The sequence below is a fragment of the Nilaparvata lugens genome, chromosome 7 (assembly GCF_014356525.2).
Source record: "Nilaparvata lugens isolate BPH chromosome 7, ASM1435652v1, whole genome shotgun sequence".
Lineage (NCBI taxonomy): Eukaryota > Metazoa > Arthropoda > Insecta > Hemiptera > Delphacidae > Nilaparvata > Nilaparvata lugens.
Genome location: NC_052510.1, coordinates 52989503 through 53010898, shown reverse-complemented (window position 1 = coordinate 53010898; position 21396 = coordinate 52989503). Strand labels below are relative to the sequence as shown.

At 32.1% G+C, this 21396-nt stretch overlaps 2 protein-coding genes across 2 annotated transcripts in view; both read left to right on the top strand.

Annotated features, from left to right (window-relative positions):
* The window catches only part of LOC120352466 (aquaporin AQPAe.a-like), a gene marked incomplete at its 3' end in the record, with an annotated part of 112765 nt that overhangs the window by 50021 nt on the left and 41348 nt on the right, over window positions 1–21396 (top strand).
* On the top strand, window positions 864–19046 carry LOC120352221 (aquaporin-2-like). Its single transcript, XM_039431970.1, has 4 exons — window positions 864–1000; window positions 12040–12262; window positions 17880–18023; window positions 18981–19046. The coding sequence occupies exons 1-4, from the start codon at window positions 864–866 to the stop codon at window positions 19044–19046; spliced, it is 570 nt and encodes a 189-aa protein (XP_039287904.1).

The window sequence follows — 21396 nt, the reverse complement described above, 5'->3', positions numbered from 1 at the left end:
AATAATTCCTGTATCAACCCTCTCAAAATTTATAATTTCATCAAATTCTAAATCCTCACTCAAAGTAAGTTTCTAAAATTCTCACTCATTTAATTATTACTCTTTCATCAACATTTATCTTTACAACTACAGTTAAACAATTCACAATTATTTATTATTAATTAGGTAAGTTATTCAGCGAGAAAGTTACTTCACATGTGCTTGCCTACTCACATAGGCAAGTATCATCATTATTATTATTATTACCACTGATATTACTTATCCTGTAACACATTTTCTACATTATTGATGTGTTCTGTCTTCTCTTACTGTGATTCCAAATCAATGAACACTATATTTTGGAAAATAATAACTATTAAACAAAAATCCCAATCAAATGCTGTAAATTTCCATCTAGCTGTTTACCCTGTTGTCAGTAGCAGTAGCAGAAGTCTAAGGGGTGATTTACAGCATTTAATTAGGATTTTGGTTTAATAATAATTATTCATTGATTAGCATTTGAACAAATGCAACTTCCAAATTATTCCCATCTGTAGACTATCTTTTGGTTTATGAGAGGTATCCAAATTTGGGTATCAACCAATCCAAGTTATTGGCATGAATGGTATAGTTCAGTCTGAATCAGAGTCAGTCAAACACCGTCTCCCACAATTCAACTGAAACCAGCACACGAACCCCTTCACACTATTGTTATTGTGACAAACAATGACCTCCCGAAAGACAGCAGCTTCTGCCTGCCGGATGGCACAAGGCGTGATATCGACCAGGAGCCCCGAAAGCCATTGTTTGCACTATTGCCATTCATAGACGCTGATGAAGTGCCCCTCTATGAACTGCTAGTAGTTTTAGGCCAGGGCTAGGACATGTATGTGCACAGTCCAAGGAATGACGCGGTCCGTTACTATCGTCGAAAAACTGACGCGCTTTTTGGCGGTCCGAACGCGCCGGTCACGGTCACTACGCGACGTCAAAAACGCATCAAAAATGGTCATGGACGATCGTGAGTATTTCAGTGTATATTTTCAACAGATATCTTCTATAAACTTTGAATCGTTTAGAATCAATTGTGAGATTCGGGAGGTGAAAAGGACGTAATAATCCCAACGTCCCGATTCCCTAGACTTGATGATGTCTAGAATGATCTTGAGATTTTTTCATCTACTCATCATCATTCTGGAGTCGTTACGAGTTGGGGTATCGTGTTCTTTTCAGGATTATTGTGCCAATAATATTATGAAATAACTAAATCTATCGATAGGAATAACAAGTGTATGATTAAAGATATTGAATTGCAACTTACTAATCATTTGAGATTATACCGAAAATCAAGTATTCTTAATATTCATTATCATAGAATCGAATTAAACTGAGCATTCATATCGATATCATACATTCATATTCATTATCAATGCCTCAATGCTTCAAGCCTGAGAGGTTCCAGTCATGAATTTATATTTTCTTCTCAAATATTTATATAAGTATTTATATTATAAGGTGATTAATCTTTTGTCATCGTCTATATAACTTATTACTCTGGAAAAATGAAAAATACTTGCACTACTTTGCAAAATGATTGTGATATTCATATTATCTAGTCTAACCTCATTCTTTTTTGAAACTTTTATTAGTAAAAATTTGGAAGAAGACAGTTTTGGGCTATACCTGTTGTCTTCTCCCAATCATATTTAAATTATGATTTGTGATTGTGAATAAAAAAAAATGAATGAATAAATGAACTATTTGAACAGTATTAGATTTCCTGAATTGGAAAGGATAGCTTCCCAGCATCGATTTATTATATTGTCATTCAAAACCGACACGAGATACTGGTAAGCCTATTTTGATGAACTTAATTTGCGAGCGGAGAAAGAGGGGCGTGTTTATGAAGAGATGGCAATTTGAGGTAGTTCATTTTTTAAATTAGTTTGAGCGAATATCTGTGTTTACAGGCTCATTCAATTTAATTGACTTGAAGGTGAAAAATATTATGTTTAGATATCGATGTCTATTTCAGCCCTATCTATAGATTTCAAGAGAATATGTTATTTTCAGTGACAAAAATGCTTACTTCTCTACTCTATTCCAGGCAACTCAGATTCCTGTCTTTTGAGACTGAAATATATCAGTGGTCAAGAAGATGAGTTCCTTACAGAACACCCTCGAAGGGTATGATGTAACATTTACAGGCACTCACTTTTAATGGTTCGCATTGTTATTGAGTCGCTATAGAAGCCTGTAGAAGTTGTTATAGCTATTTGCTTATTACGGTTTAGAATAGCGACATGGTGGTTATTATTGTGATTAGAGTAGAAGTCTAAAGATTGTTAATTTTCACCTTTTGTGTTCATTTTTTATCAAGTTAAGCTTGACTTAGTATGACGTTAAAATTATTAGATAACTAGGTTTCTATTATTTTGACTTCTATTATGGGAATTTTGTTCAGAATGATTGCATGGTTGTTAGAAGTGTAATGATTTTTTCAATAGGATAGTAATTATTGTTGTTTTCCTAGATTCTAGATAAAATGATCGATGTCTATTTATTAGAAGATTTACTTTTCACGCTTTACTGTTGAATTAGAAATAAAGGCTTAGTTTAGGATGCAAAACATTTAGCTGGAATATTCAAGAATTATATGAGGTATCTATACATTTTCATATTATTAGATGGGAGACCACGGAAGACAAACTGTGTGATTATTTTTATTAATTTTACATTTTTCAACATTTCAACTAATTTTCACTGACAGCCAATAATAATATTAGCTCACATAAAAAATGTAGCCTTCTCCCCTCTGTAAGTATTGCTTGACATTGATTCGTTATCAATAAAGTTAGATATCGAACGCTTTGATGTATTGGCTTTGAATTCGATTCCAAAGGAATTTCAAAGCAATTTAGATTTGAATCCATCCCTCAATTCACTATTCTCACTTCAGATCGATATTTTTTCTGTCTGTGCAGAAGAAGACTCCATTATTGACGTTGACATTGTTGAAAATCCGGATCTCAAACTGAAACATCTTCCTTGTCCCTCAATTGTTGGAAAAAAGTTTTTCTGAATAGCTCAGTTGACAAGTTGGATATTATTATGCAACTATATAAACTAAACATAAACATCACAAGAAATGTATAATATGAGGTCGTGATCGAGAATAATTCGTCTCATTATACGCTATACTATGGATTTAATCTCAATTTTTGTTCAATATCAAAAAAGTCGTAGAAAGTAAACGAACCAACTGCTGTCCTCCCCTTTCATTCACGAACTCACGTATAAAGACTAGAAGAAGAATTATTTCCTATATTACTGGGTCACTTTTGAATAACATATCTTCTAGTACCCTTCCTTTTACGTCTTATTTACGTTCATAGATATAAGACTGGGTTATAGGCCTATGTCCATACTTACATATATATTTTCGCATTTCCTATACATTTGTATATCTCACTAATTCCTCCATAACCTGTATAACTGGACACCATAAGTCAAGCCGAAGTAATGAAAACACCCATTCTACTTTCTATAAAATTCCTTCTGTGATAAATTACGATTAATCTGGGAGACCTGAAGAGCCCTGTTAAATCACCCTTGTTAAATATGATATTTCTGCGTTGTCTTTGCATGATATGCTAGTTATAATTGTAGGTGAGTTGAATGGAGAATGTACAATGGATTGTAGAAAGTAGAGGAGAATGGAAGGGGAGGGGAAGAGAATGCTATCAAGAGTATAACTGAACCGTAACCAGAAATAATAGAGGAAAGGACATGGAATTGAAGCTTCAGTGCGAAATGTCGCTTCAGTTATAGATAGTAGCGTGTTAGTATAAGGTTGACATTGACATAAAGTGTTATAACAGCTTTTTGTTGGGTGATAGAGTCTTCATTCAAGCAATAAATTCTCTTCCATAGTCATTTTTTGAAAGTCTCTCAATTTAAACTACAAAAAAGTGATCCTTTGGAAATAAATTGAGAGTGATAGAAGTGTGAGGAAGAAGGTAAGCCTGAATAGAGAATTTATTTATTTTAGTATAAAAATATGATAGCTAATGAATCGATTATTTTATTTTTTTTTGATTAGGTACTATGCGAATAGTTGCTTCCATCAATAATCACAAAAATGTATTTTATTTATTTATTTGTTTATTCATTTATTTATTTGTGGATACAATCACAAATCATATAAATATGACTGGGAAAGAAAAACAGGCTTGGTTCAAAACTATTCCCTTCCCAAATTTTGATAATTAATATCATGTCCAAAAAAATAGATTATGTTTCTACTGTAAATAATTTATCCAGAAATATGTGAGATTCGGATACTGTAATGCTTATGAGACTGAGGCCTAATTTTATAGGCCTAGTTTATAATTATTAAACCTTAAGATTTTTATTCATATACCAATAAAGTAATTTGAATAGATCCTCTCAGATATATTATTAATAATATATTATAGTTTATAACTTGGAAGGTATGCTGAATCGGGTGGATGGGTTTAATATATTCAACTGGAAATGATAATATCTGAATCATTGTTATCGGCACCCTTTCTTTATTAATAATTGCAAAATTTTCAAAGCTATTGAAACAAAGATTTGCATATTCACAATTTTGCAGCTATAAAATTTTACAGTAAGCCTACTTATTCTCTTCAAATCTATCTAAATCTTCAAATTTAAGTTAGTTCCAATCTAAAATATACTATGAAGCTGTCTTAACAGCAAAGTTTAGTAGAGAGTTTTATTCTAGAACTTACCTATCACCTACTAATAATTTTCATTCAAAATCCAAATAATAATAATTATGTTCACAAAACAACTTTTTATTTAATTCATTATTCATTATTATTTTTTCAATGATAACTAGTACGTAGTACTATACTAATACTAATAAGTAGATAACTACGTACCGTACCGTATTCCTATACCTCTACAACTGGACAGTGATTCTAGAAGAAGGGAGGACAATGATTCAGTAAGAAACAGAAGAAAAATAGAACATAGAATCATTGGAAAAGAGAAATATATATAACATACTATAAATAAAAATATAAATTTGATTACCCTTTTTAAATTATTTCGTCAAGACATGTTTCGGCTACTAATGCCATTTTCATTCTAGTAGCCGAAACATGTCTTGACGAAATAATTTAAAAATCTGGTGTGGCGCACTCACACAACTTTCCTTGCCGTTATGAAAATTGATCACCTGACGCTAGTGTTCACGCGCATCTCAAGTCTACTTATAAACAAAGATCTGAGCCAGCTGGTGACAGTAGAATAACGCTGGAGACATACGAGGTCTGCTATCTCTTCATAGTGATTGATTTAATAGAATCAACAGTTGCCAACAGTTTGCAATTGGATAATCACATTTTCTCGAATTTTGAGCTTATTTTCAATTTTAGGTGAAAATGTTATTGAACATTAATTGTAGAGATTCTCATGCTCAATCTTTTCTACTCAAAATGTTTTGTTTGAATTGTATCTGAAGCCTGATAATTGGGGTATCTAAAATCAAACTTTGCAAATATGGGGCGGAGCTCCTGAATTTTTTACATATATGGGACTTGTGGCAGTTGAAACAGCTTATCAATGACTATTCTAGGTATAAATTTAATCGAAATCGTTGGAGCCGTTTTCGAGAAAATCGCGGAAAACCCTGTTTTTGACAACATTTTCGCCGTTTTAGCCGCCATCTTGAATTGCATTAGATCGAAATTGTTCGTGTCGGATCCTTATCTTGTAAGGACCTTAAGTTCCAAATTTCAAGTCATTCCGTTAATTGGGAGATGAGATATTGTGTACACAGACGCACATACACTCATACACACACACACACACCACACACACACACACACACACACACACACACACACACACACACACACACACACACACACACCCAAAAATACCCAATACCCAAAAACCACTGTCTTGGACTCAGGGGACCTTGAAACGTATAGAAATTTAGAAATTGGAGTACCTTAATTTTTTCGGGAAGCAATACTTTCCTTACCTATGGTAATAGGGCAAGGAAAGTAAAAAGGGTTCTCAGATTTATATTTTTATTTATATTCAAAAGTAGCCCTAATAAAGAGAGAAAAGACAACATACTGTAATTATCCATTTCTACTCGGGGACACGAGCAGCATTATCAATATTGGAAATAACTTTGAATTATTTAAAATCAAATTTTTCCACAACTGTCTTACTCAAGATCCAACTTGACCGTGATAAATTTATTTTAATGAAAAACCACATCCACATTTTGATAAAACAATTTTTATTCTCCAAGAACGGAAGTCTCTTCCAAATTGAATAATAACATATATGCCTATATTATCATCAGTTGGAACATCAACCCAGCAGTGCCTCTCAAAATGTCCAAAAACTGATACTAATCAGCAATCACCCCTCAAATACTTCCGCAAAAACGTCAGTACAAGTCAAGTAATTTATTGCTTTCAATTCAGTTTCCATTATAGTTGATTGCATTCAATGTTTCACGCGGACTAATTTGCATTCAATACCATTATTTTCCATTCTTCTTTTTCCTTACATTCTCTTCTATTGAGTCATTCACATTATTCTGTCACATTGATGAGCTCCACTCCTCAACCAACCTGTCATCGTTGAAAAAATTCAACAAATAACTTGATGACGTAACGTGTGTTACAATTTCATTGTGATTTGTAACATACTAATAAAGAATCATCCATCAAGAATAAAGCTCGTGTAGGTGTCTCAAAAGGGACCAATAATAATGAGTTATTCTTATCGCGTAATATGGGAAAATACTTGAATAATGACATGCCTATTCAATATCGCATTGAAATTTACCAATTATGACCAATTTCCAATTCATTTTATTATTTGTCACAGGCTAAACAACAGTAGACAATAGTCATGTACATTAAAAACTTGAAAATGTTAACACAAAGTTGGAATTTATAAATTTTTAAAATGGTGAAAATGTAATTTGAGAGCTAATAAATAATGTGTCAGCTACTTCCCAATTCTATATAGAAACATTCATCAATAAAATCTCGGAACATTAACATTATTTATACTCGAGAGTAACACGAGAGATTCTTAAAACATTTTTTCAGTTATATTTTGTTTTTCTCCAATCAGTTTAATATAGGGATTGCCAGCTATAGGGACACTGGGCTATCAATCAGCTTTTCAGTCTTGTCCTAAAAATTGTCAATGTTTGAGCCTCTTTCAAAGTACGATCACATCATATTGTAATATTAATAATATTAAAATATTATTATTATTAATATTATTGATCTGATAATATTAAAATATTCTATGGAATTATCCAATCCGATTATTCACTTGTTGATGAACGAGATAATATTATTATTATTATTTTAATATATTATAATATTCTATGGAATTATCCAATCCGATTATTCACTTTTTGATGAACGAGATAATATTACGTTCTGTGTGGAATAATTTGTTTGTTGAAGATTTTCAGCATTTTCTCAAAATTAAATATTTTATTCATAGGTCTAATTCTAATCTTGCATATACAATCCATCATTGATTGATAAATAGAGGAAGCTCACTGCTTTCGTGTATCCTGATCAAGTTATGTTATAGAAATTTATACTTTAGATTTTTTCAAAGTTGAAAAATGTGCTAATTTCTTTGATCATTTTTCATGTGCTATGATAATTGGAATTGCTTATGTTTGTAGATGAACACTATCGCCAAGTCAATGATTTTTTTAATTGAATGTACCACATCACAGTTTTGGAATTTTACTATACTGCATCAGTATTTCAAACGTTTTTCACTGAGAGCACCGTAGAGGGAAAGAACGTTTTTCACTTTTAGAATGAGGGAGTAAAAAAAAATATTCGTAAAAATTCATGGGTGAATACATGTTTCATTCATTTAGTCATAAAATTTCATTAGATTAGATGTGAGAAGAACAATTGCAAATATACCGTGATTATTAGAATATTTTAGCAATGTCCCGGGAAATTATCAATCTCTTATAGATCATATTATTTTAAATATTATTCACTTGTATTTCCCTGTACCTACTGCAAAAATCATGCAAATAAAACAGACCACTCTGTAGGCCTACACTCTTATATTCACTGATTTAACGTCCAACATCAAGATTACGACCAACATTTATAATAATATAAAATGTTGTTAAAAATGTTATTGTTGATCAATGTAATCAATTGCTTCCCAACTTTTCTATTTTAATCACTTCATTATAATTATCCCGAATCAGCAAGAGACAATAATAATTGCTTATGGAGCTTTTATTGTGAGGAAAATAATCCTCAAATAACTTACTTTCAAATAATCAAGAAGCACGAATTAAAGAGTTCTGAAAATCATTGGCTATCAGAGAACAGGACAATGTCAAAAAGCATACAACAGTTGAAAAGAAAATTCAAAATAAGAAATCTGACAATGATTTTATTTCTTCATACAGTATGGTAGGAATAGGCTGATAGCAATAAATAATAGAGACTCTTGTAGTGAATGAAAAAATTCCAAAAAGATATCTACCATAAAATGTTTTTGACTTGAATACTTGAGATGAGCTTGAATTGATTTGATAATGTCTTCTCATACGTGTTCATTAAGCCAAGAAAATTCTTGAAATTCCATATCAATAATACTTTGTCATGCGCTTATGTCCCAATTTAGTGAGCATTTTATCAGTAAATTTGTCGGCTTCCCTTTCATCAGTAAATATCTTCAAATTTAAAATTCTGTTCCACTCCCACTCAAGTATGAGGTAATAGACAGAAAGAAGTGATGATAAAATGATGACCTAATAATAATACGAATAATAATGATAATACACATAATCGAGTGACGTAGAAAATAGATTACAAAAATGAATGATTTTTGCGTATGTTTAGTTCGGTATATGCAGAAAATAAAGGTTAGCTCAATTTGATAATATGTTTGTAAGGTACGCGCTACCTAATAGATGTTGTACAGATAACATGTAGTGAGCTACCGTACTGAAAAGTCTAGCATACTGAAAATTCATAGCACATAATTGAGATTGCATTGCATCTTAGTTTCATTCAAAATCATCGGACAATTAGATAGAGGATTTCATCAGCGATAAAGGAGTTTTGATAGACAACTCATTATTTAGTGATCTATGATCAATCCATTCATCATCATAGAATATAGTAGATTTTCACTTTCATTCTAATTTTCTAATTTCATTTACTTATCAAACACTTAAAAGAATAAACCTTTGTATTACCAACAGAGAAAAAATACACAGATTATGATCAGTGGGATGAGAGAGAAAAGAAGAATGTTAGGCTACCGTACCTCTATAACTTAAGTTGCATGGTTTCTTATGTACTAGGCAGCTAGTAGGCCTACCCATTTTACAAGTTGGAAGAAAAAGAGCTATTGGTGCAGAGAGAAGATGAAAGCATTGAGCAAGGAAACGGGAAGAGCAAAGTTGATAGGGTACCGTACTGAAAGTGCATTCCTGCACTTATTAATTGATATTTGAAGCCATAAAAAAACTTTATTGATATTTTGAAAAGTGTGAGTTGCATTGTTCTATTCTCAACATGCTTTAGTTCAATAAAGTTATTAGGCTACGGTACCAAAGTAAATGCAAGGATCAACTGGTTCTTGTTAATTATTTTATTTGTTGTGACTGTACTTTCACTCCCAGAAATACTGTAACTATTATAATATAGGCTTGAATTCTGTCGTGATAGTGAAAGGTCAAATACTTCTTAGTTAATCTGCCAAAAATTATTCAATTCAAAATAGCTTAAAGAAAATAATTGAATCATCTGAATCCAAGGTGTGAAAATAGCTGAACAGCAATTAATTTATGAAGAGGTGGCTACCACGCCCGTTCATTTACTAGTATAACTATCACTTATATTTAGCGTTAGAGTTTACACAAAAATATAGAAATAAAAGTATTTTTTCAATTATGAAGTCTCTTTCAGTTTTTGTGATAGTTTGACATATTGTGAGACCGTATTTTCCTAAAAAGCATGTCATCATTCTCTGCAATCAATTTACAAATTTAAAGTTCTAAATACGTACCTACTCTAGCAATAATAATTTATCGTGCATATAATTATAGAATTTATAGCTATTTATTATGGGAGAAATCGGAGAGAAAGCTCAAATCAGCCGTTAATTGTTACTATATGAATGGCACCTTCTAAATTTATCAGTGTTCAGATTACAAATTTCAAGTTCTAAACAGGTACAGTACCTACTCTAGCAATAATAATTTATCATGCATAGAATTATGGAATTTATAGCTATTTATTATTGAAGAAATCGGAGAAAGCATGGAGAGAAAGCTCATCAAATCAACCGTTAATTGTTATTGTTACTATAAATGAATGGCACCTACTTAGTTTATCAGTGTTCACCAAGATAACATTTTTATTAATATTTTTTTCTCACGCAGCTTAAAAACTGACAAAGACTTTGATATTCTACACCAGTGCACCACTGACCTGTTCAAAATGTTTGTTGAATAAAAATAATTCTACCGTCAAGTTTTAATCTTTCCATTCTATTACAGTATTTTGAAATTCATTGACAATAATTCTTATTACGGTACAGTACCATATTAGTATTGCTCACATATCAATTTAGTAGATATTTTTCCAAGTGCCCACAGAATTTCACCATGTCTGTAGCCTAAGCATTTGCAAATTAGCTGACTTTATTCCTTATTGATTTATACAATAAGTACATCAAAATGATAGGCAGAGGAAAAATAAGGTTACCTTGTGCTTTTCCTGTCCCAAATTTGGATAAGGTTACACATAGTTCGAATCAGATTAAGTCTTGTAGTTGTTCACTTCACTAAATTTTCAGTCCTTAATTATTTTCACAAGGTAGATTTTTAAATTTATATACTTCCATTCCAATTCTATAAGATACCGGTACCACTCTTCTCACTATAATGCGTCTATTTATGAATCTAATGTCACGACCAATATATTTGATTATTATTAGTAGCCTTCTTTCAAGAATGATCATTTTCTCGTTTTATCAGCCAACATACAAGAGACATTTCCCTCATCATAAGAAAAAAATCCAATGAATGCTCACTAACAAACTTTTAAAAAAATATATATCTTTATCTGCCCACCAGTATTAGATTGTTAAAATGATTTGGTTTTTCTTTCTCCACTTTATCAGTGTTGCTGTGAAACTTGAACCAAAATTAATCTCATTTCCATCCTTTCGTTGAAATATAGCCTGGGCCTACCCTTCACAATTATGTTGTAATGTTTCTCTTCCCCTATTGTTCATTCCAATGTTATTATTTTATAAATATTAATTGTTTCATATTATTTTAAATGCTATAAATTATATAAGACTTTCTCTCAAATTTATGGTTTCAGATTTGCATTAGCTATGTGTTTTCGGTTGTATTTTTATTGTTTAGTCAAATATTATTATGGAATTGAATATATGTTTTTTACATCAAGACAAATATAAAATACAATAATTGTACTTTTTACCACTTGAATAACAATAAAAATTACCATACAAGAATACAATATTTTTGTTATGACAATACTATAATGGAAGTCTCTATAAACAGTAAATCACAACAATAAATTTCTTCTAATTAAAGTGATAGATTTCTAAATTTAGCACGTTTGTTGTCTATCCTATCATAATACAACAAAACTTCCAATAATAAGTAAAATTCTAGCATAATACAACAAAACTTTCAATAATAAGTTAAATTCTAGCATTGAAATTAAAATTGATAAAATGATCATCATAATTTGAAAATAAATGAATCATCTCAGGCACAATACTATTATCATTAGCCACTCTATCAAATAAAGTGGCTAATGATAATAGAAAATAACTAGTACCCTTGAAACATTCATGTTTCAGAATTTTAGATTATATAATAAAGAAATATTCATTTCATAAATATTATATTGTTTTATATTATCGCAAATATTATAAATTATAAAAGACCTCCCCTCTAAAATTAATTGTTTTCGGTGTGTGTTTCAGAATCATGTCGGCGTTCAAGTCTCGACTGGGCGTGTCGGAGGTGACTGACAACAAGAGCAACCTGGGCCGCGCTCTGGTGGCTGAGATGGTCGGCAACTTTGTGCTCAACTTCTTCGGCTGCCTGTCAGTGCTCGACCTCAACCAGGCGGCCAACTCCAATGCGGCGCCCAACATTGTTGTCATCGCCCTCTCCTTTGGGCTGGCCATCATGGCTTGTGTGCAGGTAACTATCATTGGTCATATCGTCAATCCACAATTATTACTGTAGGTTTATCTCAGTGAGAGGCCAAAATAAAACTCGTTGAACTAGCCTATTTGTTGTCTGTGCAGGTATACACCAACAATAATTATTTAGGTACTAATTGGTAGTAATGATATAGTATAATATTCAATATCAATATATCAATAATTTTATTCAGTTCAACAAAAAATACATAAAAGAAATCAAAATACAAAAATCACAATCAAAAATAAGTTTCTAATAGAATACAAAAACAGGCTTCATGATGGGGTGTGCTGAAAAGAAAAAATACAGGAAAAATAAATACCTAGCCAACTATGGTCACAGTATACATACAGTACGGAAACTTGGCTAGTACCCTGACGCTAAAATCAGCCATCTTGTTAGGAAGCGCCGCATTGTAATAGTATTGATGGTAGGTTCGGATCACTTTAATGATCCGGATCAATTGATCTCGTTCACTGCTACGAGCCAATCAGAAGACCAGGATTGGAACTTCCCAAGGTCACGTGATGTGTTTAGTATTGGGGTCATGTAAAAAGCATTGGTTAGATAGGCGATTTATTACAAGTTTCCATTCTGTACTTATTCTGTGCTATGGTTTCCCATGTAGTAGGCAGGTAGAGGGTGTAAAAGTAAGGAATGAAGGGTAAAGAGGAGTGGGAAAGGGAAGAAATGGAGAAGAAGGCAGGAAAAAAGAAAGTATAAATATGAGCAAAAATTTTAAGCGAGTACACTATCAACAAATGTATCTAAAAGAAAAGCCCTTGCAAACAGTAGTTGGAGCAGAAATCTCGAGACTCATACGTCGATATGAATATTATTTGTTTGTATGACAACAAGTACTGAATGAAATATAGTCGAACCACTATGATCAGGCTTATTGACTGAAGCGGCCAAAATATAAGGGGCTATTGCATCAAGGTATAGTTTTTAGAAACGTGGTCCAAGATTTCAAATCAAATCAAATTTTAGAATAAAAAATGTAGATATAACTTTCCGTGTTATAATATTATACTGCAAGAGTGATGCTCCCTTGCTGGTTGCACTTTGACGAACAAAAAAAAAAAATAATAGAGAAGGAAAAAATACGATAGTGAAAAACAGACTATAAAAGATGTTTGGAATCCCTCTAACATTTGTGGGGGGATTTATGTGGGAAGAAAAAAAATTCAAGCAGGCCAGATATATTTTTGGGTTTAGCAGTTCGTGCTAGAGCTGGATTCCTCCTATATATATATCATATACACGTGAAAGTGTCCGGTACAGTAAGGATATGATTCCCATAAGTTATAATATTATGGTACCTATTATTCATACTCACTCGACCGGTCAAAGTGAGAATATTTCAATTAGAGCTCATAATGGAAATTACATTGTCACTGTCAAGTGCAAATCCAGCTTAAACCTCCATTCAGAAACAATTTTATCAACATTATAGTAAAAATATTCATTATAGTAAAATTCACAACAGGAAGCAGAATAATAAAATGAGAATTGTTTCACAGTTTGATGATATTGCATGCAATCAAAACATCCGATTGTCACGTCATTGCGATTTTCATTCTTCTAATTATTATGAAAAAATAACGCAGCGATCAATTCATTGAATGGAACGATTTCAGTTTTCATTCATGGAGGTGTTCTACAACACTGGTTCTACTTCCCTCACACATCAATGCTCTAATTCCCTTATTCGGAAGTGCACTGTTGATTATTTTAGATGCAGTTTATTCCACTTATTTTCAATGTCACATCCATAATAATATGATAATATTCAAGAGATAATTCTTGATCGTCAAAAGCATTCAACGGTTGAACAAGAGGGCATGCCCGACATCCGTCCATATTTTTTAGATACAGAAATCATTTATGGGAAACTAAATGTCATAGGCCTACTATAATAATTGCATTGTAATATGGATATATCATAGGCCTAACTATACTCCAATGATATGAACGGCATACTCATATTACCAAGATACAGTATGCAGAAAGCAAAAGTGGAAAGTTGAACAGCTATAGTGAGGTCCACGTTATAATGGCAGTGTTTGATTAGAAATGGTATTGCTATCCTTGTCTATCATTCAACAAAGCTGATAGCGCTATCTCTTTCTCGCTTTGCTCTGTTGCCAGATCAACTTTTTTAACAATGTAGAATCCTATAATATTAAACGAGCAGCTTCTGTTTATATGTTTAGATGTTTATATGTTTGTATTTCACCGGATCTCGAAAACGGCTCTATCGATTTTCACGAAATTCAGAACATAGTAGGTTTATAATATAAAGATTCGATTGCACTAGGTCTCATCCCTGGGAAAACTCGCTGAAGGACATCAAAAGGATAATTATTATTCATCCTTGGAAAAACAGTTGATAATAATTATTTCGTCGTCTGTTGGTGATGGAAGTGAGTGAGCGAGTTCATGTGTGTGGGACTGTGTCAAAATTATGACTCAGCTGTTGAACTTTTGTAATCATTCAGCTACCGTATCTCTTTCTCGCAATCAGGCACTTAGTTCCGGTTGCAAAAAAGCCGGGTTATTTTGAATACTGATTAATTCCAATAGATACATCTTTTTGAAATGGTCTTCTCTGATTTGGTTCACGTAAAGTTAATCAGGATTAAAATTTAACCGGTTTTTGTGCAACTGGGCCTTTGTGAGGGAAATTTTCGCATTCCTCTGGGTAATAATCTCAATTTACTGTGATTGGATAGAACATTTCTGTATGAATATTATTTTATTTTCTTCTTTCGTAATAATTTTTTTATGCTTTTTTACTCCAGAGCGAAGCTCGGTCCCCGATATTTAATAATTAATTAACAAAAGATCTCATCTTAATTATGAAAATTCACTATAAAATTATTGAAAAATATAATTCCTTGCTCAGTAAAATATAATTGATTATTTTAAACGAGAATGAACAGTTAATATTGTCACCTGGTCATATGGGACATATATATGAATCATATATTTGTCTCATATTGATCAGGATTTTAGAGTTTTAAAATTAAAAAAGTTCAATGAACAGTGTTTTTGTCTTTGAACAATCTTTGTCATCGACAGAAAGATTGTTTATTTCATTACAATATTTGTTCACTGTTTACAATATTACATTAATAAACCTATACCAGCTACCGTCAAGAAGGCATTGCAAGACAGTGAGAATCGGCAACGTTGTTCTCCTATCTTTCTCCACTACCATTATAACGTGGACCTCACTATAGAGCTTGCTCTATGTGCATAGATTTTTGAAAACAAGAGAGGAAATTATAATAGTGATAACGCAACGATGCATGACCTGTTGCTAATTAAAGCGTGGTGGCAATTCATATTCTGTAAACTCCTCACTGTATACACAACCCATCATGACAACGCACCCGAAGTTCCTGTCTTCTTAAAAAAAATCCAAAAAAAGTGACAGGTATTCCGTCAACGTTATGTTCCAACGACCTGTGCAACAGGAAAACTTCCTGTTGAAGGAAGTGATTGTAAACCCTGGCATTGAATAGAGGGGAGATTAAAAATATGGTTTCAAAACAAAGGGTTCAAAAATCTGAAGTTCAGAGATAATAATATATCAACAATATAGACATTCTCCCATAAATTAATAGAATAGTAGCCAGAGCTCTCGTATGAATTATATTATATATATTTCAACAATAGTACAGTGAGAGACTCCCCACCAAACAAAACTCATAAAACATTGATTTTAAAAATTCATCTTTCTAGTTTCTCCCATTATTTTTCTGCAAGATCAGTGTAGGCTTATAGATGAGATGGATTGGTGAATTGATTTGAACTTTTTAAATTTATCTTTTCAAACTAGTTTCTCCCATTATTTTTCTGCAAGATCAGTGTAGGCCTATAGGTGGGATGAATTTGTGAATTTATTCCAGAAATGCTACGGTACCATTCTAGATAACTATAAAATTGATAAAACCGGTATTTCATTTGAAGTACAATATTTTATTTTTAAGTAAATAGCTGAATTAGGAAAATCTATTACTGCACCGCATCACTAATTGATACAAATTTAACACTTATGAGTTATATCCAAGAATAATTATAGTATGTGAATGGCTATAGTGAGGTTCACGTTATAATGGCAGTGAAGAAAGATAGCAGAACAACATTGCCGATCCTCAGGGTTGTCAATGGCTTCTTCTATAGATGGTAGCTGATACAGGTTTATTGATGTAATATTAACTGTTCATTCTCGTTTAAAATAATCAATGATATTATATAAATTATAATTTTTAATAGCTCTATAATGAATTTTAAAAAATTAAAATGGAATATTTTGTTAATTAATAATCGATTTTACATTGTTTAAAGACGATCTGGCAACAGAGCAAAGCGAGAAATAGATAGCGCTATCCGGTTTGTTGAATGGTAGACAAGGATAGCAATATCATTGCTGATCAAACACTGCCATTATAAAGTGGACCTCACTATATGATATACTGTAGCAATATTCAATGAAAAAAGATAATTTCGTTGACATGGGTCACTAAATTTGATACAATTGATAAAATTTTCGACATTCGACCTCAAATTATAATTAAAGCCAATTATACAACTATTATTATAGTCATTCAAAACCAAGTTGATAAAAATAATAATGCAAAAATAGAAATTATAAACATAATTTTTATCTACAGTAGATTATTAGCCTTATTAGCAAAATATTAGCGTAACCCCAACTTATGTAATGGATTGGAATATCTGCCAAATTTTCAACAGTTATCATTATATCTTTCATTCATAGAGCCGCGAATTTTTTGAAACGATAGAGCTATTCTAGCTCCATCAGTTATCACATTATTCTATAAATCTTGAAAAAAAACACTGAACTATTCCATGATTACAGAAAATATTTTATAGACGATGAAGCACAATTTAGCATTTTGCTGGAGGGAGTGGTGATTGAAAATGATGGAAAACATAATAATATTGCTCTCCGTATCATTCAATTGGAATGATGAGTTCTATCATTATGTAAGGCAACTCTGTTTTTTGCTAGAATTAGTTTGTGGAAAATGGTTGTATTCCATAAAAATAATGTTTATAATTATATTATTCAATCATAGAATACTGACAGACCGACAGACAGAAACATATTCATTTACAAAAAAGGAAATTACATAATGAAAATCTCTTGTACGGTACTCAAACACAGTTTCAATACTAAGAAAAAAAAACAATAAAATGAATACACTAAGCTGATTGAATAACTTTCAAGAAAATAGTCCGCATGAGCAAATAAATGCCTGTGCGCAAACCAGAGTTGCATACTCCGACTTTTACAGAGAGGAAGGAAATAATTCGATATATTCTGAAGCTTATTGACTATTATTACTACATTCAGTGAATTAGGCAGCTCAAAAATAAAAAAATTTAAATACAGTTTGGAGTACCTATTAAATCTATCTCATATCTCATTATTGGCTCACATCAAAAGAAAAAGCAGAGTGGAGAGCTATTGTTGTTTTAAAGATTCTAATAATCTTTTTAGTGATTTCTTCATGATTTTAATTCACAACTACCGTACATATTCACTGAATATTCATGCTTCTATTTTGGTATATTTCAGTCATTGGGTCACGTGAGTGGTGCACACATCAATCCAGCTGTGACGTTTGGCTTCATGGTGACTGGAAAAGTGACTATTATCAGAGCACTGCTTTACATCGTCGCACAATGCCTTGGAGCCATCGGTGGATCTGCTGCACTCAAGGTGAGCTTTTTCAATTTCATATCAGCTTCATTTGTTATATATCAATAATAAATATTTACAGAATATATGTAGCCTAGAAATTAGTGGATAAATTTATACATGTTTTCTGGATTATTTTGAATCCTCTTTACGTTTAATTCTGTTAGATCCCTCGTATAGATTATCTTGTTCGGTTAACTGAACTAATTAGTAAATTTACTAATTTACAAGAAGAGTAGACTTAATAAATTTACTGACTATTATAGTGAGTTATCATTCCTTGAATATTCAATATGACAGTGGTTTTACCAATCTTATTTGATTTGAGAGAAAAATATCAAACCTATTTTATCATGACCAAATTAATTAGGTCTACAGACTCTCCGTTATTAGTAGATTTTTTTGTGGACCAAATTAAAAATTTCGGCCCCTCTAAACTGACCCTTTCTCCACTTGATTAATGGGGAAGTTTTTCTCCATATCTTAGAATTATATGCATCAATTCAGTTTAATCTATGAATTTTGTTTCATATTAACCACTGTGCACAAACCAGAGTTGCTTACTCAGATTTTTACAGAGGGGAAGGAACCAATTTCGATGTATTCTGAAGCTTTTTTCAATATAAATATATTACAGAGCTGTAGAGTCTTCAAATAACTCTCAGTAGATACCTCTCCTTGTTAACCATAGTTGGATATGAATGATATTTAATTTTTTAGACTTACTGATTATTGAAATACAATAAAATTATCATCAAATACACTTTATTTACTCTTATGAACTTTGTAATTATGTACAAAACGTTATGTTTATTTACATATGATGTGTCATAATAATAAAATACAGTGTACTTTATAAAAGTGTTTAGTGTGTTTTGGATATGAATTATTAATTGAAGCTGCTTTCCATTGAATTATTAATTGTTTCAATCTCCTGCGATTGCATTTTCATACTGTGTTTTATAATTTGTGACTCAGTCTATAAATGGAATAAATAGAAACAGGAATGAATCTTCACAATTGCTGAAAAAGGTGGATAAATAGGTCTATTCGTATTCGGTGGTCTTTTAATTATGTAAACACGATATGGACGGCAGGATAAACCTCCACCAATTATGTAAGCAATATGTGCCTACACCGAGTATGTAAAGGTGGAGAAATGAAAACAAGAAATGATCGTACTGGTTTGATAATTAAAACAAAACAATAAATTATTTGTACAAAAAAAATTAGAATTATAATTATAAATTATGAAATAACAATAAATAGATAAATATTTCAAGGGCTACTCGCTTGGCTGCTAGTGAAGATTAAATTTGTTGTGGTTATGGAAAATTTAAAAACAATGACTCAGTAGTCACCTACCTTTTTGATAATGGCCCCAATTTGGCATCCACTGGTTAATCGCGACGTTAATTATTAATGAAAAATAAATAAAAAAACTGATCTAATGAAGTGGGTTCAGATCCCTTCCTATTCAATAATACAATTCTCTTTAAACTGCCCGAACTGTGACAGGAAAACTGTATTATAAAACAAGAACAAAATCTATCCCCTTCACCAGAACAGCCGGACTTTTACTCTCAGTCCTAACGAAACGAGCTCACACACACCACACTAGTAAAATTTTGGGTATTAATATATAACTCAGTCAATGCCAAACATGAAGTCATTTCAAATACATATTTTTATCCGTCGCACAAGCCAGCACGTTTGTTATGAAAAACAAAAGAGAAACTACAATAATTTTGATAACAAGTGAAATAAACAATCTTTCTGTCGATGACAAAACTGTTCAAAGGCAGAAACACCGTTCATTAAACTTTTCGTAAAATAAAACTCTAAAATCCTGATCAATATGAGATAAATATATGAATCATATACATGATATATATGGACATACAACATATATATGTTCCATATGACCAGGGACACATCACCCATCCCGCTGAAAGACTCGTCCCTGAGTCTGTAGTCAAGAGGGGAACAAAAAAAAAAAAAAATGATTAAACAAAATAATATACTCGGGAAACAAACGTGTGCCTGATTGACTTGATAATGCTACTATACATTGAAATCAAACTTTTACATAGAAAGGTAGGTTACTCAAACTAAATTACAAATTCAAATCAAATTCAAAATGAAACAATGCTGCACAATAACATTGATTATATATGAAACTAACTCTCAATATTATACACATTAATATACATGAATATTCAACTTATTATGAAAGAAAATCTCAATTGACAATAATTTATTTGTGAATCAACATTGAACTACTTCAAAAACTGCAATAAAAATCGAAGAAGAGAAAAAAAAAACTTTATAAGTACATTATGACTCATAACTATATAGGCAAGAAAAAAAACAATAAAACAGTTAATCTATCAAAAAGTAACTATATAACTCCTAACTATCGATTATATGTATCTTGGGTTGTGCTACCGTTACAGCAGATAATTTACACACATACAACTTGATGCCTAAATATGCACAGAATAAAGTTAAAAACCCTAACCAGCCAAATAATATATAAAAAACAAAACTAGAGGAATTTACAACATCTCCCCAAGAATTTGGAAGATCTACTTTGTGAAATATATCTGACGATATTACGTCTTGAACTGTAAATTCCGGAACCTTTATATCTATATCAGTTTTTAAAATTTCGCTAAAATTAACAAAATTAGGATTGAAATGCGGTTGCAAAACATCAATTTTCAACGAATTAAACTTAACCCAATGTAAAGGTAAGTAATGGAGAACCTGAGGTTGTTTATCAACATTTGCGTCACACGGAAAAGTCTTTCTCACCATTATTCTCCCGCCGACCGAAATCTCGCAATGACAGGGTAAAACCACATACATTGCTCCCGGAATAGGTTGAAGATGATGAAACGAACCTCCCTCGCAAGTGACTGTAGTGTTGGCCTGTATATTCGCGACGATATACTCCGAAGGCGAAAATTCGACGATCTCCAACTCCTGCTTAGCTGGACGACAGCTTAAACTGCAATATTGTTGGATGTCCTTCAGCTCTGTCGCCGCAAACAAGTGATGCATACATCTTGATGACATATGTCCTCCATGCACCAGCCGCGGAAGATAGCATAAGAAATCGTCCTGTGCCCGACAAGAAGAGAGATGATCTCCCGAGATGACCTGAATCTCACCGTCCTCCTGTCTCCGCGCCAAAACGAAATCCTGCTGCTGAAGCTGACAAATCTGGCCGTCGAAATACATAGGTGTCCTCACATACTTGTGCAATTGAAACTGTCCGCCGATGCTGACCAACGGTACTTTTAAGCTAAGCACCATGGAGTTCTCCTTCACCACGCAAGTCGTAAGTGGAAGATCAAAATATCGCTGCAAATCCGATAGAGGTATAGCC

Coding starts and splice junctions, on each gene's coding strand:
- LOC120352221 (XM_039431970.1), top strand. CDS start 864: ATGTATGTGCACAGTCCAAGGAATGACGCGGTCCGTTACTATCGTCGA. Junction 12,263..17,879: donor CCATCATGGCTTGTGTGCAG/GTAACTATCATT, acceptor GGTATATTTCAG/TCATTGGGTCACGTGAGTGG. Junction 18,024..18,980: donor GTGGATCTGCTGCACTCAAG/GTGAGCTTTTTC, acceptor TTTGTGACTCAG/TCTATAAATGGAATAAATAG.